The sequence below is a fragment of the Salarias fasciatus genome, unplaced genomic scaffold (assembly GCF_902148845.1).
Source record: "Salarias fasciatus unplaced genomic scaffold, fSalaFa1.1, whole genome shotgun sequence".
NCBI classification, from domain to species: domain Eukaryota; kingdom Metazoa; phylum Chordata; class Actinopteri; order Blenniiformes; family Blenniidae; genus Salarias; species Salarias fasciatus.
This window is the reverse complement of record NW_021941377.1, coordinates 896,197-922,222: the sequence shown is the minus strand read 5'-3', so window position 1 is coordinate 922,222 and position 26,026 is coordinate 896,197. Positions and strand designations below refer to the sequence as shown.

General features: G+C 37.3%; 1 protein-coding gene and 1 long non-coding RNA gene across 2 annotated transcripts in view; one reads left to right on the top strand and one right to left on the bottom strand.

Moving 5' to 3' along the window:
• The first annotated feature begins 3,714 nt into the window (after positions 1-3,714).
• Positions 3,715-26,026, top strand: part of LOC115385263 (thimet oligopeptidase) — a 55,067-nt gene continuing 32,755 nt past the window's right edge. Inside the window, exons 1-4 of the mRNA XM_030087236.1 lie at positions 3,715-3,837; positions 4,109-4,321; positions 10,354-10,502; positions 11,537-11,647. Of these exons, the coding sequence (XP_029943096.1) occupies positions 3,825-3,837; positions 4,109-4,321; positions 10,354-10,502; positions 11,537-11,647 (486 nt within the window). The 5' untranslated portion in view covers positions 3,715-3,824. The remainder of the gene's footprint in view (positions 3,838-4,108; positions 4,322-10,353; positions 10,503-11,536; positions 11,648-26,026) is intronic.
• LOC115385264 (uncharacterized) lies at positions 17,581-19,128 on the bottom strand. Its single transcript, XR_003931107.1, has 3 exons — positions 18,641-19,128; positions 18,469-18,541; positions 17,581-18,391 (listed from the first exon to the last, which is right to left on the bottom strand). It is a non-coding gene; the product is annotated as an uncharacterized LOC115385264 (long non-coding RNA).

The following is a 26,026-nucleotide window of genomic DNA, read 5'->3' as shown; positions in this document are numbered from 1 at the left end:
GGGATCGTAGGTCCATCAGGCCCCCTGGACGCCTTATCTGTGAGATGAATGACCAAGTAGTGGGTGTGGATTCTGTGTCCTCTGTTATATATATATATAAAAATATATATATATATGTATATATACATTAGAGGTGTCCGCTACTAAGAATTTTCATAGTCGAATCTGATTTGTCCGATTCTGCTTATCGTCGACTGATAGTCGAATCTTTCATCTTTTGGTTTTTTTTTTTTGTTTTTTTAAAATAATCATTTGAATATACGCTACAGCAGAATGTTGCAGTAAAAAAAAAAACAAACAGTGCAAGCAGGTAAAACAACACTTTTATGTTTTTTTCCTACATACTGAAACACAGACTGGAACAAAGTGTTGGTAACTTTGACCAGAAACAAACCCTCTTCTAACAAACGGGCTAAAGCACGTATTTTATTTATATCTATAATCTCTGCAGATAAGCTCACATTATTTTGGCTAAACAGTTTCTCTCATTATCTGCTCAAATTAAATGAAATAGGCTTAATTGCGCTGTGTCGGTCCGTTTCGCAGCGCTACATCCATGCAAAAACAAACACTAAATTAAATAGAATTAGCCTTTTAGATAAATAAAAATAATAATATAATAATAACCTGAAATATTACAATTAAACATCAGCATTAAAATTGAGAAGTGAGTGACAGAAACATCTTTTATCATCCCAATTATGTGGCTACTGACCCGTTTAAGGTGGAAAGCCATTTTGTTGTGAAGTGATTTTTTTTGGATCATCTTTGACTTGGTCTGAAGTTTTGTTTTGTTTTTTTTTCCCCAACATTGCGAACCTTTTAAAGTTCAAGCAAATCACCACCGAGATGCTGCTCTGTGACGGAGCTCTGTGTAAAATCGGATTGTGCCACTCGCCATGGTGGTTCATCCACAAACACTAAATAGAATATTGAATAAAACTACAAGTTAAGTAAATTTTTCCACAGTGTATTTGATAGGCTAACATGTATATCAAATAGGCTTTTTATCATGTTTATTTGGAAAAAAAAAAAAGCAATTCTGCGCAAAATCAGTCATTCAGCACCCCCATACAGCTGTAATGGAATGGTCCTGGTTTAATAACCACATTTTTCGTTCTGCGCAGGATCTCAGCTGTTCCTAGGATTGTGCTCTTTTGAGCAGAGCTCTCAGATGTTGTTCCTGGTCTCTGCTGGATCCATCCTCCCAGCTTGGGGGTTACTGCTCCCAGGGTCCCGATCACTACTGGTATCACTGTTGCCTTCACGCCCCAGACTCTCTCTATCTCTTCCCTTAACCCTTGGTACTTCTCCAGCTTCTCGTGCTCCTTTTTCCTGATGTTCCATCACTTGGGATTGCTACATCTATCACCACAGTTGTCTTCTGCTGTTTATCCACCACCACTATGTCAGGTTGATTGGCCGTCACCTGCTGGTCAGTCTGGATCTGGAAGTCCCACAGGATCTTGGCTCGATTGTTCTCGACCGCCTTTGGAGGTGTCTCCCATCTTGACCCTGGGACCTCCAGTCCGTACTCGGTACATATGTTCCTGTACACGATGCCCGCTACCTGGTTGTGCCGTTCCATGTCTGCCTTGCCTGCCAGCATCTTACCCGCTGCTGTGATGGTCTGTACTGTCTCTGGGGCTTCTTTGCACAGTCTGCACCTGGGGTCTTGTGTGGTGTGGTAGATCCCGGCCTCTATTGATCTTGTGTTCAGGGTCTGTTCTTGTGCCGCCATGATTAGTGCCTCTGTGCTGTCCTTCAGTCCGGCCTTTTCCAGCCACTGGTATGTTTTCTCAATGTCAGCCACTTCTTCAATGTGTCAGTGGTCCATGCCATGCAGGGCTGTGTCTGTCCATGATAGCTCCTCTGGCGCCTCCTCACTGGGCTTTTGGTGTCTGAGGCATTCACTTAGCAGATCATCACTGGGAGCCATCTTCTTGGTATACTCATGGAGGCTCTTGGTTTCCTCCTGGATAGTGGCTCTGACAGTGGCCAGGATATGATGCCAGCAGGGTACCTGATTACTGGCAGGGCATAGGTGTTTATGGCCTGGATCTTATTTTTGCCATTCAGCTGGCTCTTCAGGACTGGATGGTCTAGTGGTTAGCGACACAGACTTTGGAACAGGAGATCGGGGGTTTGAATCCCGGCCAGGGCGTACGGTAATCCAGTTGGGCCTGTGGACAAGGCCCTTAACGCATACGTGTCCACAGCAATCTGCTGTCGTACATACGGCATCAACTTCAGACAGGTCGTGCTTTGAGTCAGAAATATTCAGCTGGAATGCATTGCTCAGCAGCGTCTGCACCTGATGGCTGCAAAGCAGTCAATAGTTTGATGAATGACGGCTTCTCAACCTTGCTCAAAGGCAGGAGGTCTCCCACGATGTAATCCAATACGAGTTTGTCCACTTCTCCACAAGTCCAACTTTATTTTTTTCTATGTTTTATTATCGTTCTTCTTTGATATTCTGTCTTTGTTTTAAATCTTTACTTTTCTACATTTTTTCTTCTTAACGTTGTAGCTTTATATTACATCATTGTTTTTTATATCTTTATTTTTTTCTATTTTTTATTATTGTTTATGTTTTATATTTTATGTTTATTTTTATATTTGTATTTTTCTATTTTTTTGTCGTTTTGGTTGTTTCATATCCTGTCTTTTGTTTTTTTTTAAATTTTTTCTGTTTTTGTTATTAGTGTTCTTGTTTTATATTATAATTTTATTTTTCTATATTTTTTGTCATAAATATTAAATAAATATTAAATATTAATATTAAACATTGAATATAAATATTACATTAAATTAAATTAAATTAAATTAAATTAAATTAAATTAAATTAAAATAAAATAAAATAAAATAAAATAAAATAAAATTAAATTAAATTAAATTAAATAAAATTAAATTAAATAAATGGATTTCAATCAAATTAAATTAATGTACTCTAATCCTTTTATGTTCAGGCTCTATTTGCTGGAATTAAAGTAAAATGAATGAAATGAAGAGGCTAAAAGACGCTTGTCAGGTTCAGGACTGGCAGAAATGCGGGTTCGATTCCCGGTTGCACTTTGACGTAAATATATATATATTTTTAATACTTAAAATTATGAATAATTAAAATTAAATTAATTACATTTCAATTTAAAATGGTTCATTTATAATCTTCTAAATTAAATTAAATTAAATTAAATTAAATTAAATTAAAACAATTCAAATAAAAAAAAATCAATTTAACTGAATTTAAGTTTAAATTTTTTCCATTTTTAATATTTCAAATATTTTTATTTAAATTGTTTTATTTTTAATACTTAAAATTATGAATAATTAAATTTAAATGAATTACATTTGAATTTAAAATGGTTCCATTTATAATCTTTTAAATTAAAGTAAATTAAATTAAATAAAATGAAATTTAAAAAAATTAATCAATTTAACTAAATTTAAATTTCATTTTTTTCCACTTTTAATTTTTCACATATTTCTATCTAAATTGTTTTAATTTTTAATATTTAAAATTATAAATCATTAAAATTAAATTAATTATTATTTTATTTTTAAAAAATATGAATATTCTTCATATTTTTCTTTTTATTTTGTTTCTACGATTTCCTCAATAAACTGTTTTATTTTTGAAAACCCGAACCGGAAGTATGTGATTTGCGCTTTTTACGCTGAAAATCTTGGAACCGGAAGTGGCCCCCCTCCTCTGATCTCGTACTTCCGGGGCCGCTGTCAGCTCGGCTCGAGCCCCCCTTCTCCTCCTCCAAACTCGGCACCGAACCGCCGTTTTTTTGGACGAACTTCCACGGACGAACTCATGGGGCCTACAGGTGAGTCCCCGGCCTTTCCTGCCAGCCTCCCCCGCGCGTCGCTTCACCCATGGCCGCCTCTTGTCGCACCCTTCCCCGGCGGACTCACGCTGGATCCCCGTTAGCTCCATGCTAACTCCACCTCATCCAAACTCCATCCAAAACACTACAAATTGATCCATTTTTCTTAAATTAACCCGTTTTTAAGAGTTTTAAAGTGAGTTCTCTGGTTAATTCGGACGCGAGGAGCAGTTCGGCTAAGTTCGGCGCGTGCGTGTGCGTGTGTTCGCAGGCGAGGTGGTGTTTGCGGGAGCCGAGCCGGAGGCGAAGCCGCCGCTCAACCGGCTCCGGTGGGACCTGGGCCCGGAGGAGATCCGGCGGCGCACCGGGGAGCTCATGGCCCGGACCAAAGCCGTGTACGACGGCGTGGCGGCGCTGCCGCTTGACCAGGTCAGCCCGGAGAACACGCTGAAGGCACTGGCAGACGTGGAGGTGGAGTACACCGGTAAGACCTGGAACACGGGGTCGAGGGTTCGATTCCCGGTTGCACTTTGAAGTAAATATATATATTTTCAAATCAATTAATTAAAAAAAAAAATCTTGATTTTATAGATTAAATCTTGTAGTAACACTTTATTTGAAAATATAGAAATAAATCAAAATATTATATGTTAACATATAAACATGGCCTGAATATTTATAATCAATTAAAAAAAAAGACTCAAAATTTTCAATAAATAAAAAAAAAACACAATTAAACTTATTTTTTTAAATATAAAAATATAGGAATCATTAATTGTGAAATGTTTTTTTAAATAAAAAAAAAATACAGAAATAAATTAGAATACTAAAAGTCACCGTGGAAATATGACCCGAAAATTGTAATCAATAAAAAAAAAATAGAAATTTTCATTAAATTGAAAAATAAAGTTAATCTTTTATTTTAAAATATAAAATAACGTTTGAAATAATTTACATTTTTTTAATTAAAAAAATGGAAACTTGACCTTAAATTTTTAATCAATTAAAAAAAAAACATCTGCACTTTTCATAAAAAAAAAATCGATTATTCTTATTTTGCAATTTAAAAAAAATGCAAAAAAATAATAATTTACCGTGAAAATTGTATATGTAGAACGTGACTTTCGAAACTATAGCAATAAATCAAAGCAATACGTTGTCATGGAAACAGTACCTGGCGCTTTAAATTTTTATAAAAAAAATGTACGATTAAAATTAACAAGAAAACAAATTTAAAAAGTGTAGAAAGAATATATCTGAAAAAAATATTTTTATTTGAAAGTATAGAAAGAAATGAATATAATTGAACAATTAAACTCATAATATTGCATACAAATAGTACGATTTATTTTAAAATATAAAACGATAATACTTTAAAATATATAAAGGCACTCACCACTTTCAATAAAATTGCATTTTTTTCTATTAAAAGTTCAGATTATTTAATGTTGAAAATGTTCATAAAACAATTGATGGATATAAAAAAAAGTTCGAAAATTAATTTTTGATAGTTAAAAAATGGGAAATATGTGATCATTAATTTTTAAAAAAAAATTGAAATTGTATTTTAATATATTTATTTATATAATTATATATTATTTTTTACATATTTTTATGCATTTTTACTATAGTATGAAATTGTTTCAATAAGTAAAAAAAACAGTAAAATATTTGAGAAGTCAATAAAAACAATGTATAAATGAAATAATGACGAAATAATAATAATAAAAAAAGTTTAAAAAATTAAATGCATAAACAGAAAATAAATTATGATTAAAAATGATTAATAATTATTTACATCAATAAACGATCACATTAAATCAATCAACATGTCGCTGAATTGAATAAATAATTTTTTAATTTTGCATTTTCTCAAATTTTCTAATTTCTTTAAAACAAATTGTAAAGCTTTTTTATTTTTGAAAAGTATATTTTTTTTCTTTTTTTTTATTTTTCGTATCTAATTTGCAAATTAGTCAAATTTATATTTTTTATTTAAAAAATTTTTGAAATCAAAATGTTTTTTTTCAACTTCTATTGTTGATATTATTGTTATTGTTATTATTATTATTATTATTATTATTATTAATATACACATTTTTATATTAAACAATAAATAAATAAAAATAAATCAATAAATAATTTTAAAAAATATAATGATAAATGTTCTACTTTCTGTAATAATGATTTCTACTTGCCTTTCTGAACTGAAAATATCCAAATTAAGTGACAATATTTTTTTAATATTTCATCAAATTTTTTTTTATCCAGAGAAAAATCACATGATAGAAAAAAAAATCTGAAATATTTAATTAAAATGAGAAATGATTATTTAAGTTGTTTAATATTTAAATTCAGTAGTTTTTCTCGTATTTAAAAAAATAAATAAATGCCCAGGAAAGAAGGGATTGACTGAAATGATTTTTTTGTTTTTGAAAAACATCATAAAAAAATAATAGACATAAATATCAACAATAATAAATTTAATATATATATATATATATATATATATATATATATATATATATATATATATATATATAATTTTTTTAACTAATCATAATAATAATAGTAATAATGGAGTATAATTTATTGTACATTATATACAATTGTATTAAATTATTTTGTCTAGTTTTAATTAATATTCCTCTAAATTTAGAAATTAAAAAAATAGCTCAACAATTGAAATCCGGCCAATTAAATAAAGAATATAATAATGAATTTCAAAATAAAAGACATCCATTTTTATAATAACTATAAAGGTAAAAAATTTTAATAAATTAACGGAATGTATTGGAAGAATTCCACCATTGAAAATATGACATTCAAAATTGTGAAAATAAAAAGAAAACATAAAATTAATCAATAGATATGAACAATGTTGCCTTCAGGGACAGTGGGAAATACTGCGGTGCGTTCGGGCGCGGCGTGGATTTCTGGATTGTGCCCTGGATTAGCGGGAAAGCGCCGCGTCGGCGGAAACCGGAGCCGAGTCGGCGGAAAAAGAAAACAAAAACAAAAACCTCGGCCGTCAAAGGAGGCGCTGACGCTAGCGCTAACGCTAGCAAAAACAACATAAAAGGGGGCGTGGCCTATCCTCCAGTGACGGCTCAGTCAGCCTCATGACTGATGCTAAAGCTAATTCGCTAATAGGCCATTGCTGATGCACACAATGAGGCGTAGCTAGCATGTTTAGCTAGCATAGGAAGATGGAGTTAGCATAGGGATTCACCATTGTTAGCATGGCAATGTACAGTTAGCTTAGCTCCACAATTATTACAGCAACTGCTAGCATATCATAAGTTAGCATAGCCAAATGTGGCTAGCGCACCTACACATTTACCATAGCAACAGTTAGCATAGCGACATAGAGCTAGCATGTTGTCAGTAAGAATAGTGACATATGGCTAGCTTAGCCACACAGTTTGCATAGCAACAGTTAGCATAGCGACATAGAGCTAGCATGTTGTCAGTAAGAATAGTGACATATGGCTAGCTTAGCCACGCAGTTTGCATAGCAACAGTTAGCATCGTGACATTTGACTGACATAGCAAGTGTTAACATAGCATCAGTTAGCATAGTGACATTTAACTGGCATTGAAACGGCATAGCTCCACAGTTAGCTTAGCATTAGCTAACTGACATTTTACTAGCGTAGCAACAGTTAGCATAGTTACATTTAACTAGCATAGCTCTATAGTTAGCATAGCGGCAGTTAGCATAGTGGCATTTGATTGGCATAGCAACAGTTAGCATAGTATTGACATGATGTTTTACTAGCATACTAAAAGTTAGCATAGCATTAGTTAGCATCTGAATGTTTGACTGGTATAGCAACAGTTAGCATAGCATTAGCTAACAGTGAAATTTGACTTGCATCGTTCCACTTAGCATAGCATTAGTTAGCATAGTGAAATTTGACTGGTATAGCAAGGATTAGCATAGCATCATTTAGCATAGTGATATTGAACTAGCATAGCTCCACAGTGAGCAAATCATTTGCTAGCATACTGGTGTTTCACTAGCATAGCATTAGTTAGCATTGTGATGTTTGTCAGGCATAGCATCAGCTAGCATAGCATTACTTACCTTCTTAATCTTTTACTACTATAGCAACAGTTAGCTTAGCATCAGTTAGCGTTGTGATGTTTGACGAGCATAGCAACAGTTAGCATAACATTAGTTAGAATTGTGATGTTTGACTAGCATAGCAACAGTTAGCGTGACCTCACTTAGCTTTTTGGCTTTTGACTAGCATAGCAACAGTTACCATAGCAACAGTTAGCATAGCATTAGTTAGCATTGTGATTGACTAGCATAGCAACAGTTACCATAGAAACAGTTAGCATAGCAACACTTAGCATAGCAAAAGTCAGCATAACAACAGTTAGCATTGTGATTGACTAGCATAGCAACAGGTAGCATAGCAACAGGTAGAATAGCATTAGTTAGCATCGTGGTTGACTAGCATAGCAACAGTTACCATAGCGACAGTTAGCATAGCATTAGTTAGCTTGCAATTGACTGGTGTAGCAACAGTTAACATAGCATCAGTTAGCATTGTCATATTTGACTAGCATAGCATTAGTTAGCATCACGGTGTTTGACTAGCATAGAAACAGTTAGCATAGAAACAGTTAGCATTACGACAGTTACCATCCTGATGTTTGACTGGCATAGCAACAGTTACCATAGCAACAGTTAGCATCCTGATGTTTGACTAGCATAGCAACAGTTAGCATAGCAACAGTTGGCATCCTGTGTTTGACTAGCATAGCAACAGTTACCATAGCAACAGTTAAGATAGCAACAGTTAGCATCCTGATGTTTGACTAGCATAGCTACAGCTAGCATAGCAGCAGTTAGCATAGCATTAGTTAGCATTGTGGTTGACTAGCATAGCAACAGTTACCATAGCGACAGTTAGCATAGAATTAGTTAGCTTGCAATTGACTGGTGTAGCAACAGTTAACATAGCATCAGTTAGCATTGTCATATTTGACTAGCATAGCATTAGTTAGCATCACGGTGTTTGACTAGCATAGAAACAGTTAGCATAGCAACAGTTAGCATTACGACAGTTACCATCCTGATGTTTGACTGGCATAGCAACAGTTAGCATAGCAACAGTTAGCATCCTGATGTTTGACTAGCATAGCAACAGTTAGCATAGCAACAGTTGGCATCCTGTGTTTGACTAGAATAGCAACAGTTACCATAGCAACAGTTAAGATAGCAACAGTTAGCATCCTGATGTTTGACTAGCATACATAGCTACAGCTAGCATAGCAACAGTTAGCATAGCATTAGTTAGCATTGTGATTGACTAGCATAGCAACAGTTACCATAGCAACAGTTAAGATAGCAACAGTTAGCATCCTGATGTTTGACTAGCATAGCAACAGCTAGCATAGCAACAGTTAGCATAGCATTAGTTAGCATTGTGATTGACTAGCATAGCAACACTTACCATAGAAACAGTTAGCATAGCAACACTTAGCATAGAAACAGTTAGCATAGCAACAGTCAGCATAGCAACAGTTGGCATCCTGTGTTTGACTAGCATAGCAACAGTTACCATAGCAACCGTTAAGATAGCAACAGTTAGCATCCTGATGTTTGACTAGCACAGCAACAGTTACCTTAGCAACAGTCAAGATAGCAACAGTTAGCATCCTGATGTTGGACTAGCATAGCAACAGTTACCATAGAAACAGTTAGCATAGCAACAGTCAGCATAGCAACAGTTGGCATCCTGATGTTTGACTAGCATAGCAACGGCTAGCATAGCATCAGTTAGCATTGTGGCATTTGACTAGCATAGCAACAGTTGGCATCCTGTGTTTGACTAGCATAGCAACAGTTACCATAACAACATTTAAGATAGCAACAGTTAACATCCTGATGTTTGACTAGCATAGCAACAGCTAGCATAGCAACAGTTAGCATAGCATTATTTAGCATTGTGATTGACTAGCATAGCAACAGTTACCATAGAAACAGTTAGCATAGCAACGCTTAGCATAGAAACAGTTAGCATAGCAACAGTTGGCATCCTGTGTTTCACTAGCATAGTAACAATTACCATAGCAACCGTTAAGATAGCAACAGTTAGCATCCATATGTTTGACTAGCATAGCAACAGTTACCATAGAAACAGTTAGCATAGCAACAGTCAGCATAGCAACAGTTGGCATCCTGATGTTTGACTAGCATAGCAACAGTTACCATAGCAACCGTTAAGATAGCAACAGTTAGCATCCTGATGTTTGACTAGCATAGCAACAGTTACCATAGAAACAGTTACCATAGCAACAGTCAGCATAGCAACAGTTAGCATCCTGATGTTTGACAAGCATAGCATCAGCTAGCATAGCATCAGTTAGCATTGTGGCATTTGACGAGAATAGCAACAGTTACCATAGCGACACTTAGCGTTGTGATGTTTTTACTGACATTTCTGCCGGCTGTGTCTCCGCCCCCTCTCCCCCTCCCCCGGCCCCGCCCCCCCCCAGTGAACAGGAACATGCTGGACTTCCCGCAGCACGTGTCGCCCAGCCGGGCGGTGCGGGCCGCCAGCACCGAGGCCGACAAGGCGCTGTCCGAGTTCGACGTGGAGATGAGCATGAGGAGCGACGTCTACCGGAGGGTGGTGGCCCTGCAGGTGACCCCCGCCGTGACCCCGACGTGACCCGACCTGACCCCAACCTGACCCCGCCGTCTGAAGGGAAACATTAAGGGAGGAAGTTTAGGGAAACAATATATTAATACAGTCTAAGGGAAACATTAATTTAAATGTTAATATGAATATTAAGGAATTATTAATTGAAATGTTAATTAAAAATATTAAAGGAAATATTAATTTAAATATTAAAGGAAATATTAACTTAAATATTAAGATAAACATTAATTTAAACATTAAGAAAAGTATTAATGTAATTATTAAGGGAAACATAAATTTAAATATTAACAAAATATTAATCAAAAATTTAGGGAAATATTAACTTAAATAATAAGGGGAAAAATAATTTAAATATTAAGGGGATTATTAATTGAATGATTAATAAAAATATTAAGATACATATTAATTTAAATATTAAGATTAACATTAATTTAAACAGTAAGATAAATATTAATGTAATTAAGGGAAACATTAATTTAAATATTAACAAAATATTAATTTAAATGCTTAGGGGAATATTAACTCAAATATTAAGGGGAATACTCACTTAAATATTAAGGAAAGCTGTAATTTAAATAATAAGGGAAATATTAATTAAAATTTTACTGGAATATTAGTTTTAATATTTGAAAAATAAATTTACATATTAAGATTGACATTTATTTAAATATTAAGATAAACATTAATTTAAATATTGAGGCAATATTAGTTTTGCTATTTAGGGCATTATTAATTTAAATATTAAGGAAATGCTTAAATATCAAGATTAGCATTAATATGAGTTTTAAAATGAATATTAATTTAAATATTAAATGAAATGTTAAGATTAACATTAATGTAAATAAGATAAATTAAAATATTAGGGGAAACAATTAAAATTTTCAGGAAAATATTAATTTAAATACTACAGAAATGCATGATTGAGTTAAGGGGAAAATTAAGGGAGGCGGTCAGCCCGTTCTTTCAGTGCTGAATTGTGATTGGTTGCCGCGTTAACTCCCCCCCTCCTCCTCCAGGAGAAGCCGCACCTCCTGCAGCCTCTCTCCGCCGAGTCGCGGCGCTTCCTGGAGCGCCTGGTGAAGCTGGGCCGCCGCAACGGCCTGCACCTGGACACACACACCCAGGAGGTAGTGTGTGTGTGTGTGTGTGTGTGTGTGTGTGGGAAATAACAGCAAAAATAATAATAAAGAAAGGAGAAAAAAAAAAAATCAGATAAAATAAAAAATTACATCAAGAATGTTGTTGGTAATTAAAAAAAATACCCACAAATAAATACAAAAAGAATGATAAATAAATAAATAAATAAATAAAATTAGAAAACCTAAAAATAATGAATTAAAAAAAATCTAAAATTGACTTAAAACATAAAATACAAAAAATATATACACATAATCAGTAAATAATTAAAGAAATATTAATAAAAAAAAAGTCAAATTATGATGTAAAAATAAACGACATAAACCCAAAAATGACTAATATTAAAACAAATACAAGCAATGAAAACTATATATAAAAAGGGTCAAATTTAAAAATAAATCAAATCTGAAAAAAACCCAAATAATAACAGTAAATAATAATAAATAAGATCAAATTAAAATGAAACCAAAGATATGAACATATAAAATGTATGACAAAAAATACAAATGTAATAAATACAAAAAGAGTGATAAATAAATAAATAAATAAATAAATAATATTAGAAAACCTAAAAATAATAAATAAAAAAAAAATCTAAAATTGATTTAAAACATAAAAAATACAAAAAAAATACACATAAGTAAATAATGAAACAAATATTAATAAAAAAAGTCAAATTATGATGTAAAAATAAACAACATAAACCCAAAAATGATTAATATTAAAACAAACTAGAAAAAATTTGCAGTTCCTGAAGAAACTGCAAGTGTGAATGCTGAGCTGAAAATGTTAAACTGTAATGCAGAAAAACTGAATAAGAAAAGGTGAAAAACCCTGAAATAAAGTTGAAAAAGGTTGAAAAAGGGAGAAAAAGCCTGCAAAAAGTTGAAAAAGGTTGAAAAAAGTTTAAAACACTGCAAAAAGTTGAAAAGGGTTGAAAAAAGTTGAAAAAGGTTGAAAAAGGTTGAAAACACTGCAAAAAGTTGAAAAATGTTGAAAAAGGTTGAAAAAACTGCAAAAAGTTGAAAAGGGTTGAAGAAAGTTGAAAAGGGTTGAAAATTTTTGAAAACACTGCAAAAAGTTGAAAATGGTTAGAAAAGGTTGAACACACTGCAAAAAGTTGAAAAATGTTGAAAAAGGTTGAAAACACTGCAAAAAGTTGAAAAAGTTAAAAAAAGGTTGAAAACACTGAAAAAAAACTTGAAAATGTTGAAAAAGGTTGAAAACACTGCAAAAAGTTGAAAAAGTTTTAAAAAAGTTGAAAAAGTTTGAAAAAGTTTGAAAACACTGCAAAAAGTTGAAAAAGGTTAAAAAAAGTTGAAAAGGTTAAAAAAGTTTGAAAACACTGCAAAAAGTTGAAAAGGGTTGAAAAAAGTTGAAAAAGGTTGAAAACACTGCAAAAAGTTGAAAAGGGTTGAAAAAAGTTGAAAAAGGTTGAAAACACTGCAAAAAGTTGAAAAAGTTTGAAAAAGGTTGAAAACACTGCAAAAAGTTGAAAAAGTTGATATAGATAGAAGGAGCAGTAGAGTCAGTGTCAGAGTAACAGAGGATCAATAGAGCTCCAGTCTTAATGGAAAGTTCCAGACTAATCAAGCAGCTGTCAGCACAACAGGTGTGTCTGTTGCAATGGAGACCAGCTGCACAGCAGCCATGACAGTGAATCAGCACTTTTTAATGAAGTGTGCATGGTTGAAGAAATGGCATTTCTCGGGGACCAAGATGTGAAATTGAAAAAGATTTTCACACAGTCAGATTCAGAAGCCTTTCATGAATTTAATGGTGCAGGAATCATGTCTGTAGGATCATCCATTCAGCCATACCGATTGTGCGAACACGAGTGAATTTTGGATTCAGGCGTCTCGAAAATGCATTGGAGCGGATGGGAGAAAATTCTGCACTCTCCTCAAACAAATGCCTCTGGGGAGAGAACCGTTTGAGATAGAGACAAAGTGACTCAATTGTACGGGTCACAAGAAAAATTCCTACGTTTTGAGGGGTTATTGTGCAGATTGAGCCAGAAATGTGGCCGTACGGACGAGAAAAGAATTTTTTTTTTGGTTAAAATTCAGAGCCTCCCACACTCTAAATTTGATTCTCCCACTCTAGCTTTTCCAATACACACCCATTATAAACTTCAAAAACGGCTGAAATTCTCTCCATACTTAAAGGCTCACAGTTTAAATATGGTAAAAGATCTTGAAATGATGTTACATACCTGAATAGAGGACAAAAATGCCTACATTTTAAAAGTAAAATGACTTGTCTATGTGAAAGTATGACAAAGTAGTTAGGGTTGAAAGTTGAAGGAGTTGAAAGGTCAGTTGAAGGGTTTTCCCATCCACTTCAATGTTAAAAATAATTCTAAAAAGTTGAAATATTTCAAAAAGTTTAAAAAAGTTTAAAAAGTTTAAAAAGGTTTAAGAAAGGGCTTAAAAAGTTGAATATTTTAAAAGTTGAATGGTTAAAATCGGTTAAGATTTGAGGAAGTTATAAGGTTCCAAAGTTTGAAAAAATCTCCATCCGTTAACATGGGGCAAAAAGTTGCACAAAAGTTGAAATATTTCAAAAAGTTTAAAAGATTTTAAAAAGTTAGAACATAGCACCCAAGTCCTTAAAAAGCTGCACAATTTGATATCTGAATGGTCCAAATCGGACAAAATTTGGAGGAGTAGTTAAGCGTCAAAAATCGGCGGAAGAAGTCAGAAGAAGAAGAACTAGAAAAAATTTGCAGTTCCTGAAGAAACTGCAAGTGTGAATGCTGAGCTGAAAATGTTAAACTGTAATGCAGAAAAACTGAATAAGAAAAGGTGAAAAACCCTGAAATAAAGTTGAAAAAGGTTGAAAAAGGTAGAAAAACGCTGCAAAAAGTTGAAAAAGTTTGAAAACACTGCAAAAAGTTGAAAAATGTTGAAAAAGGTTGAAAACACTGCAAAAAGTTGAAAAGGGTTGAAAAAAGTTGAAAAAGGTTGAAAAATTTTGAAAAAGGTTGAAAACACTGCAAACGTTGAAAAATGTTGAAAAAGATTGAAAACACTGCAAAAAGTTGAAAAAGTTTAAAAAAAGTTGAAAAAGTTTGAAAACACTGCAAAAAGTTGAAAAAGGTTAAAAAAAAGTTGAAAAGGATTGAAAAAAGTTGAAAAGGGTTGAAAAAAGTTGAAAACAGTTGAAAGAGGTTGAAAACACTGCAAAAAGTTGAAAAATGTTGAAAACGGTTGAAAACACTGCAAAAAGTTGAAAAAGGTTGAGAAATGTTGAAAACACTGCAAAAATTTGAAAAGGGTTGAAAAAAGTTGAAAAAGGTTGAAAAATTTTGAAAAAGGTTGAAAACACTGCAAAACGTTGAAAAATGTTGAAAAAGGTTGAAAACACTGCAAAAAGTTGAAAATGGTTGAAAAAGGTTGAAAACACTGCAAAAAGTTGAAAAATGTTGAAAAAGGCTGAAAACACTGCAAAAAGTCAAAAACGTTTAAAAAAAGTTGAAAAAGTTTGAAAAAGTTTGAAAACTGCAAAAAGTTGAAAAAGGTTAAAAAAAAGTTGAAAAGGTTGAAACATTTTCAAAACACTGCAAAAACTTGAAAAGGGCTGAAAAAAGTTGAAAAAGGTTGAAAACACTGCAAAAAGTTGAAATGGTTGAAAAAAGCTGAAAAAGGTTGAAAACACTGCAAAAAGTTGAAAAAGTTTGAAAAAGGTTAAAAACACTGCAAAAAGTTGAAAAAGGTTGAAAAAAGTTGAAAAAGCTTGAAAACACTGCAAAAAGTTGACAAAGTTTGAAAAAGGTTGATAACACTGCAACAACTTAAAAAAATTGATAGAGGTAAAAGGAGCAGTGGAGTCAGTGTCAGAGTAACAGAGGATCAATAGAGCTCCAGTCTTAATGGAAAAATCCAGACTAATCAAGCCGCAGCAGCACAACAGGTGTGTCTGTTGCAATGGAGACCAGCTGCACAGCAGCCATGACAGTGAATCAGCACTTTTTAATGGAGTGCGCATGGTTGAGAAAATGTCGTGCCTGGAGAACCCAGAGGTGAAATTGAAAAAGATTTTCACACAGTCAGATTCAGAAGCCTTTCATGAATTTAATGGTGCAGGAATCATGTCTGTAGGATCATCCATTCAGCCACGGCGATTGTGCGAACACGAGTGAAGTTTTGGATTCAGGCGTCTCCAAAATGCATTGGAGTGGATGGGAAAAAATTCTGCACTCTCCTCAAACAAATGCATCTGGAGAGAGAACCGTTTGAGATAGAGACAAAGTGACTCAATTGTACGGGTCGCAAGAAAAATTCCTACGTTTTGAGGGGTTATTGTGCAGATTGAGCCAGAAATGTGGCTGTACGGACGAGAAAATAATTTTTTTTTTTGTTAAAATTCAGAGCCTCCCGCACTCTAAATTCCTTTCTCCCACTCTAGCTTTTCCAATACACACCCATTGTAAACTCCAAAAACGGCTGAAATTCTCTCCGTACTTGAAGGCTCACAGTTTAAATTTGGTGAAAGATCGTGCAATGACATTACATACCTGAATAGAGGACAAAAATGCCTACGTTTTAAAAGTTAAATGACTTTTCAATGTGAAAGTATGACAAAGTTTTAAGGGTTCAAAGTTGAAGGAGTTGAAAGGTCAGTTGAAGGGGTTTTCCATCCACTTCAATGTTAAAAATAATTTTAAAAAGTTGAAATATTTCAAAAAGTTTAAAAAAGTTTAAAAAGTTTAAAAAGGTTGAAGAAAGGGTTTAAAAAGTTGAATAGTTTAAAAGTTGAATGGTTAAAATCGGTTAAGATTTGAAGGAGTTAAAGGGTTTCAAAGTTTGAAAAAATCTCCATCCGTTAACATGGGGCAAAAAGTTGCACAAAAGTTGAAATATTTTAAAAAGTTTAAAAGGTTTTAAAAATCTAGAACATAGCACCCATGTCCTTAAAAAGCTGAACATTTTGATACTTGAATGGTTCAAATCGGACAAAAACTGTAGGAGGAGTTAAGCGTCAAAAAACAGGGGAAGAATACAGAATAATACTAGAAAAAATTTGCAGTTCCTGAAGAAACTGCAAGTGTGAATGCTGAGCTGAAAATGTTAAACTGTAATGCAGAAAAAGCTCAATAAGAAAAGGTGAAAAACCCTGAAATAAAGTTGAAAATGGTTGAAAAAGGTTGAAAACGCTGCAAAAAGTTGAAAAATTTGAAAAAGGTTGAAATAGGTGGGAAAAGGTTGAAAACACTGCAAAAAGTTGAAAAACATTGAAAAAGTTTGAAAACACTGCAAAAAGTTGAAAGAGTTCAAAAACGTTGGACAAGTTTGTAAACGCTGCAAAAAGTTGAAAAACTTTGTTAAAGGTTGAAAAAAATTGAAAAAACCTGAAAAAAGTTGAGGAAATCTTAAAAAACCTGATAAAGTTAAAAAAAAACCTGAAGGTTGTAAAACTTGCAAAAGGTTGAAAAAGTTGACGAAGTTAGAAAGACCTGAAAAACAGTTTTAAAAAAAAAGTAAAAAAAAAAACTTAAAAAGGTTTAAAAATACTTAAGTTGGAAAATATTAAAAAATCTAAAAAAAAAAAAGCTGAAACAAAGTTGAAAAAAATATAGTTATCAAATTTTGAAAAAGCTGAAAGTTAGAAAGACATGAAAAATGCTGAAAAAGGTTGAAAATTTTTCGAAAAACCTAAAACAGTTTAAAAGTTGAGAAACTGAAAAAGTTTACAAAAGTACAAAAGTTTGACGCTGTAGAGGTTAAAGAAGCATCATAAAGTTCTGTATTAAAAGTTTGAATGTGAAGTATTTAATCAAAGTTAAACTGATATAAAAGTAATTTCATATAATGTCTTGTTAAAACAGAGTTAAAGGCTGAATAATTTTGGATACGCCTAAAAAAAAGGCAGCAATGTTGAAGTAAAGACACATTTTATTAAATGTTCAACAAGATCAAAACTTAAACATTCACAACAGAAAATAGAATATATTTAGTGTTCACCAGCGCTCAGTTTGACATTGCAATGAATAAAAGAACAAAATTGTGTCCATTTGTCTTGTTTTAAGAGACAAAAAACAGAACTGAAACCCAACAGATCCACATGAGCAAGCATCAGCGACTGTGGAAAGGAAAAACTCCCTGTTAACAGGAAGAAACCTTTGCAGAACCAGGCTCAGAGGTGGCGGCTTTCTGCTTTTCCGGTTGGGCTTCACGGACAAAGAAGAACATGCAGTAGAGGCTCGTCGTACCTCCCAGATCAATGAGTCAGGACAGCTTTCCTCTTCTGAGTCCTTCAAGAGTCAGACTTTTTTCACACAATTTTACTTAGACACTTTTGTCCAAAGCGACGTAAAACAGTGGGGGCAATTCAGGGTTCAGTGTCTTCCCCAAGGACACTTCGACATGCAGACAGTGGGAGACAGGAATTGAACTCACAACCTCCAGACTGAGTTCCAAAATGTCCAGCAGCTCAGACCAGCTGTTTCCTCCAGATGAAGCTTGTTCTGTCCTTGGCTGGACGGCTGCTGCTCTCACAGTTCTTGTCCATGTTGTGGGAGAGGCAGAGAGAACAGGAGACCCAGACGGAACCCTGCTGTGTGGTTGAGCTGTTCATGATGGAGGAAACAGGAATCAGTCCTCCTCTTCATCAGCACTGCAGAGTCCCGTCACTTTGATGAGGAGAGACTTGCAGCAGCAGCTCCACAGTGAGGCCGTCAGCATGGAGGCTCCTCTGAGGTGAAGGTGGAGGGCAGAGGGAAACACTCCATCCTGCTGACAGAAGGTGGATGTTAGTGGGAGAACAAGACACATTCAGAGGTTCCACCTTCAACAAGTCCATGAAATACCTCGAGACGCTGCAGTGCAGGCCCACGTCAGGACTGGAGCTGAAGTTTGTTCCTCTTGGTTCAGTCAGAGTGTCTGCAGACAACAAGGCAGGACGGACAGAGGACAGATGAGTGAGGATTCATGAGACAAGTGGGAACAATCTCACTGCATGTTTCAATACTGGTGAAGTACCTGCAGCTCTGCTGAGAGGACACATGGGGACTGACTGGAGGACGTCTGGTCTGGACACGATGCAGCTGAGATGATCCCAGCAGTGTCCTCAGACCAGCTGGACGTCTTCTGCTCTCAATGCAGAATCAAGGCCGGCAGGCGCCGCGCCGTCCCGTCTCACATGTCTCTTTCATGTCCAGCACTGATGACTGCTTCATGGCTGATGGACATGCTGGGACTAAAGACACTGTGATGCTCTGCAGGACCTGACAGGTGAATCTGACAGGCACTATTGGAGATGGCTCAGACAGGTGACTCAGAGGACCCCACAGTGGACAGTCTGGAGGTTGTCCAGCTCCAGTCCTCAAAGGGGACTGAAGAAGGATTCAAACTACTGGGCAGGTGTTAGTTACACCACAGAGCATGTGACTGAATGAAGCTCTGACCCAGAAGAGTGTTGTGGCCTGTGCATTCACCAACCCTGACCCAGACCCACCCACATGATGAATGCACAGGCCAACAGAGTTTTAGTCTTCAAACATTAGATTTATCTATAATCAATTAGGAAGGGAGGGATATCAATGCAATAATCACTTTAACATGATTACAGGATTATTTTAGACATTTACAGATTAGATTCACATGATGTCAGAAAGTGGGGATCTCAATTCATTAATCAATTTAAAAAAAATTATTAAATAACATTGTTGCCTCAATTTTGGATGGTCAAACATGACAGTGAAAAATCAGAAACCTGTTATTCACACTGAAGGCATTCAATTCATTGATCACTTCAAGAGGAGCATGATGGCTTTCACATACCTTACCTCATTCATATGCTGTCAAACATGATTGAAACAATAAAAAAAAGGTTGTGCATGATTCAGTTCTGTTAACAAAGGCCTTACCTCATCAGGCACCTACAGTCTTAATGGAAAACAATAAATGATTAGAACACTGATCAGGTTACTGAATGAAATGAAGAAAAATGACATCCGAAGTCTTGCTCTGCTTCACACGTTGCTGAAAGTTAGGACACAGTAAACAGGATCATGATAGCTGTGATATGATCTCAGGACGCCAGACTGGACCCAGTGGTCGGGCTGTGAAATGAAAATCAGGTCCAGCAGTGTGTTCTTCTCTGTGGTGGAAGCAGTGATGAGTTGAGCATAACCTCTGGTCTGAAACAGCTCTAGAATGGGCTTCTTGGCTGTGGATGAAAGGTTTTCATTAAAGTCTCCACAGACAATGATGGGCTGACAGTCCAGAATCTCCAGAGAGTCCAGAAGGCTGCTGAGATTAGCCAGGAAAGAAGTCACGTCATAGTTAGGAGGTCTGTACACTGCTGCGATGATAGCACTCACTGGAGCATCAAGCTTCAAGGCCACAAACTCAAGATCAGTGACATTCAGCAGATACTGCTTCTCTCGAGCTTGGATGTGGTTTCTCACATAGATGGCTACTCCTCCACCACCTCTGCTGGCAATCTGAGGGAAGTTGCTGTAGGACAGGTGTCTGTTACGTCTGAACAGGTTGTAGCCTGGTAACTGAAGACTGTCAGCAACAAAGGAGCCCTGCAAATGGGTTTCAGTGAGACACAAGATGTCAGCCAAACACATTTCATGGTGGCTCTTGATGTCATTGATGTGAGCCGGTAATCCCTCAGTGTTATGGTGGATGATGGTCAGGGTATCAGGTCTGCTCAGGGTTTCTCTCATCTGTAGTAGAGGCATCATCTCAGCTGGACTGGCCTGTCTCATGCTCTCCAGTGCTGCAGTGATCTGTTGACTGGCGTAGAACTTACTCTCATCCATGTCTACAATGTAGAGTCCACTGAGGGAAGTGACTCTGCTCACAGCAACATAAGCCATCCCAGGTTCAAAGATGTTCTTCAGTGACACCACAGCAGACTGCATACTCATTCCCTGGACCTTGTGGATGGTACATGCAAAAGCCAGCTTGATGGGGAACTGTCTGCGCACCACACCTTTCTGCTTCAGGTTGTCTTCCTCTCTCTGAATATAAACCACATCATCATTTTGCTCTGAAGACACGTGGCTGTCCATTCGGAGACCCAGCTTAGTGACATGATCATTTTCTGAGATGCACCGCACCAGAGTGCCAAAACTTCCATTGACAAGACCACTTTGTACATCAATGTTTCTGGTCAGCATGACTCGAACGCCCTCAGCAACCTGTAGAGAGTCTGGTAGCTCATTTCTGCCTCCTTTAACTGGTGTTTGTTTCCGTGTCATTCTGCCAGTCTGAGGATCTTTCTCGAAGTCATCTGCATCAATGGTGATTATGTTGTCAAACAGTTCAGCCAGCCTTGCAGAGTTGTGTGCATCCACCTGCTTGTTAGTAGCATAGATGTGCAGGACATCAGCTGGACAAAGAGCTGGTTCTGTTACAGTCTGATAAATCAAAGCTCGGTCAGCTTCAGACAACTCAGCAGACTTGTCTTTGACTCGGATCCTGTTCAGCATCTCTGCAAAAGCAACGTCATCTTTCTGCCGCATGATCTCAGTCAGAGTGATCATCTGGAAGTGCTCGTGCCACAAGTCGATTTCAGAGGGGTCAAACACACACAGAGGAGTGGAATGCCTCACTGGAGGAAGTTGATAAAAATCTCCAACAGCAATGACAGAAACTCCTCCAAAAGGTCTCTGACTGCCTTTGATCTGCTTTAGTCGAGCATCAACGTAGACAAACAACGGCCTGGAAACCATGGACACCTCGTCAATGATCAGGATTTCAGTGTTGAGGAGCTCTGCTCTGACTTCATCCAGCTTGTTACCAAGACCTTGGATTGGAGGTTTGAGACTTCTGGGAAGCTTCAGCAGTGAATGGAGAGTTGAACCTGAAATGTTAAACGCTGCTGTTCCAGTGAAAGCCGTCAGCAGGACAGTAGGCTTACTGATGTCAACCTCGTCACAATGTCGTGGAACATTTCTCAGAAACTTCGATGCTTCAGAGTGAATACATTTGATGAGATGGGATTTCCCAGTCCCCGCCCCTCCATTAATGTAATAGAAGAACTGCTCTGGACGAAGGCCACAGACTCTGCGAATGCACCATTCTCTCACAGTGTAAAAGAAACCAGCCTGCTTTAGGTTGAGACTCTGGTACATGTGTCTTAACACAGCTGGATCGATCACAGGAGGCTCTCTGGTCACTCTGGCTTCACTGACTGCATCAGCTGGACGGCTGTACTCAGGGACATTTTCCTGCTCAGGATCATCAGGATGTGGTTGTTCTGCATCATCATCGTAGTCCACTCTCACAACTTCAGACTGAGGAGCAAGGTTACACCACTCATCCATCACACCTTGATTCTCTTGAAACTCTTCAACAGCTTTCTCAATCTCTTCACTGTTTTTCTCATATTTTTCTCTGTTCTGTTTGACGATCACTTCCACCGACCGGCCGTGGTTCCAGCCTGGCAGCTGAACCCAGCCGGCTCTGTAAAAGCTCTGGTAGGTTGGAAAGCCTGGTCTCTTCAGTTCCTCATCTGATCTGTGTGGAAGGTACAGCTTCAGTAATCTGCCATGGAAGTTCTCAGAATCTCTTTCCTCTGAGCAGCGGTAATATCTGATCACAGCTGGTTTATCGTTCTTTCTCCTCTGTACAAAGCCCATGTCATTCAGCAGTGGAAACACATCAGCTCCTTTGCTCTCACGGACAAACCTGCAGGTGGCAGCAAAATCAGCCATGCACATTTCCTCAAACTCTGGTGTTTCTGGTCTGTTCTTATACTTATCCGCCAAAGATGTCATCCAGATGTTTGTACATTCATCAGTGGTGTTCTCAAGGAAAGACAGAGGGCGACTCATTCTCAGTGGGTTCTCATCTGTTGGAATGAAAACTACAGCTCGGGAACACTTCTTCATCTTCAGTCCACATGCTCTGGCAACACATTCTTGTGCACTGATTTCTCGTTTCTTGGAGTAGGCCTGCATGACTGCTTTCATCTCCTCACTGTCATTCACGTTGCTGGTGTTGGAGTTATTGATCACTGTTTTCAGGTACTCTGAGAGTCCAGCTTCCTTCTTGGTGATGTACTTGGTCAGATAATGAATACAGCCATAAGCATTCAGGATGTAGGACACGTCGATGTTAGCATCCCAGGCTGTGAGCAGGTGTGGATTGTAGGCATTGATCCAGCAATCCTTTGGATCTCGCTTCAGCAGGACAGCACTGGATTTGTTCAGTTCATTCAGGTGAAACTCATATTCAGCCACGGTTAAATCACACTGAGCCAGAAGCTGATCTAAACTCATGGAAGCTGCTTCAGGTTCATTCAGGAGTCTGTTCAGAGGTCTCAGCTTAGTCTTTGCAGTTGCAGTATATTTTCCACCATCAGGTCTCGTGATCATTACGTTTCTGCAGGGAGGTTTGGGAAACCCAAAACGGCACCCAGAGGCAACACTTTTGAAACACGTCTTGGTGTGTGTACGACTGTGTTTCTGGACTTCACTGACTTTCTTGTACAGGTCGGGTTGAGTGTGAGGGTCAGGCAGCTGAGCTGTGATGTATCTGGACACAAAATCACACACAGTCTGATCATCATCCTTTTCAAACACAGGGGCACCTTCAACCCAGAGCAGGCAGTGAATGTGAGGACTTCCTCTGTGCTGAAACTCCACTCGATAAAAGAAGTCCACAACTTTACCCAGTGGCTGAGCAGGCGAAAGCAGCAAATCTCTGAATAAGGCCTCCACTCGCTTATCAAACATGCGCATTGCTGTCACAGGATTACTTCTCAGGATGTCACATTTTTCTGACCAGTCCAGCTCTTCAAAATTCACCTCCTCACCTTGTTGTCTCTTGATTGCTTCAATCACTTCAGGCCATCGCATCTCAGCAGCTGAAAACGTGCAAAAGAAGGTGGGAGTGCCCAGCTGTCTTATCATGGCGAACAGTTCACTGGTTTTCTGGTGCCAGTAGGCCGGAGTACCACGTAAGGCTCTCATGAAGCGAAAAGCCTCGCGGTTTCTCACTAGTTTCTCTACTTCACGTCTGTCTTGCAGCATCCCTGAGGTGATTTTTCGTCCATCTCTGGTCATGGGTTTGCCTTTTCTCAACTGGATGGTCATGCTGTTGGTAGCCAGGTGAACCTCAATCACAAACTGTGCAAAGAACAAATAGTTTGTGTCTCTGGCAAATCTGTCATCAATAGAGAAAAGTCTGGATTTGAAGTAACTGCTGGGTGATAGTTTGACACGTCTGCTCTCATCCAGGGTGTTTTGACCTGTAGGAAACTGTACAGGGAAAGCCATGGCCTCAAGTTTAGGGGTCTTAAAAAAGCCAACTGGACTGTTTCTCTCAGCAGGAGCAACACAGTAGATTCCTTCACTGAAAGACATGATTTCCTCTGCTACATTAGGAGGTTGAAGACAAGATTCCAGAGCAAAGCCACCATTGGGCATGTCACCTTCCTGCTGTTCTTCAGGTCTGTTCTCTGGTTCTTCACCATCACATGACAGAACATCTCCATCCTCACACAGAGCATCTTTCTCAAACCTGTCAATCTCCATCAAGTCGGCTTCATCAAACTCCTCCTCCATGCCATCATCATCTTCATCATCATCATCATCAGGCAGGGTGGGGTCACACAGCTCAGCTGCATCTCTGATAGTGATTTCAGAATACTGTGGGTGAATCTGTTTGAGTTTATGCAGGGCCTGCATCAGTTTAGACCAGGTGACAGTCTGGAAGAGCTGATGTCCTCGGTAACACAGGCGTCTCTTCAGTTTCACTCTCATTATCTGGGATTCACTTCTCAGTCTGGGCAAAGCTTCAACCGTTTCCTGGATCTCAGATGGGACACACACCACATTTCCACGGATTGCACTCTGTCTGCCTTTAGGAAGAGGAATGATCTTAGCAAAAGGGATGCACTTGCTGATCAGATTTCTCTCTAATATGTTCAAGTCTGACAGCTCTGATGGGATGTCAACAAGCTCTAAGTTATTGTGTACAGCCAGCGAGGGCATGGCTCCACGTCTCAGGTGATCATGGCAGGTATGACAGATCCACTCTTTCTTCCTTTCATCAGGAACTTTGCACTGGTCTTCACTTCTGCAGCTCTCATTACAGTGATGAACAAACTTTCCAGTGAGACAAGCTGCCACCAAGTTGGGATTTTTCAAATACTTTGTTCTGGTACAAAGTTTGACTTGATTAGGAAATGAAGCTTTATGACACACAGTACATACAGATGTTGGTCCAGCCTTGATCTGAGACCTGAAAATGGATATGGCCTGTCCAATCAAACTGTTGTCTTGTTGCTGAGGTTGTCGGTGAATCTGACGGTATTTACGTCTGATATTTAAGGCACATCTCATTCTATGCATTGTTCTAAATGCCAGATTGTTTTGATACCGGTCTTGCATTATCCTTCTCATTAGCAGCCTGTGTTTACTTCTGACTGCTTGGTCCTGGAAATAATGTGTCATATAAGATTTCTGCCGTTGTCTGAAGACCTCAGAGTTTCTGTATTTTGACGTGATGTATTGTCTCTGTTTCTGCTGGAATACAGGATTACTTTTGTACTGGTCTCTGATGTACTGTCTCTGTTTCTGCTGGAATACAGGATTACTTTTGTATTGGTCTCTGATGTATTGTCTCTGTTTCTGCTGGAATACAGGATTACTTTTGTATTGGTCTCTGATGTACTGTCTTTTCTTCTGACGGATTACATCACTGTTTCTGTATAAATTTCTCATGAAATCTCTGTGTTTTTGTCTGACAGCAGCACTGTTTCTGTAGGACTTTATAGATTGATTTCTCTTTCTCTCTTTCACTGTTTCAGTTGCATAACTTCTTCTGGAATAACACTTTTTACTTTCTCTGTATTTTGGATTTGAAACATACTTCTCTCTTCGTTTCCTGTTTTGATTTGTTCTGAGGGAATTCTTTCCTGAAGACAACCTTCTCTGAATCTTTCTTCTTTTATGTTTGCTGAGTTTTGACAGTTTATCTGAGGTTTCTTTCACCACAGCTGGTCTTTCAGTTTCTGGTTGCACTGAAGGGACATCAACTTGTTGATTCAGGGACACTAACACTTGGCTTGAGCTGCTTTCCAAACAAACCTCAGGTGCAGTTGTGTTCAGACTGTGTGAGTTTGATTCATCAACAACAGGTGTCTGTACAGAGTGTGAAGCAGCAGGTTGTGGACTTACAGGTCTGATGCTGACAAACGTCAGAGGTTTGAACTCATACTGGGTCGTGGATGAGGCGCCATGCTCTCTGTAGCAGCGGAGGAGTCGATTCACCATGTCCTGGAGATGTTTGAACGTCACCATCACAGCTGTTCCAGGCTCTTTCTTTGAACCATCATCTTTTCTGGAGTGAGGATCAAAGAAGCCATATCTGCCACTGGGAGTCCTGAACACTGCAATACAC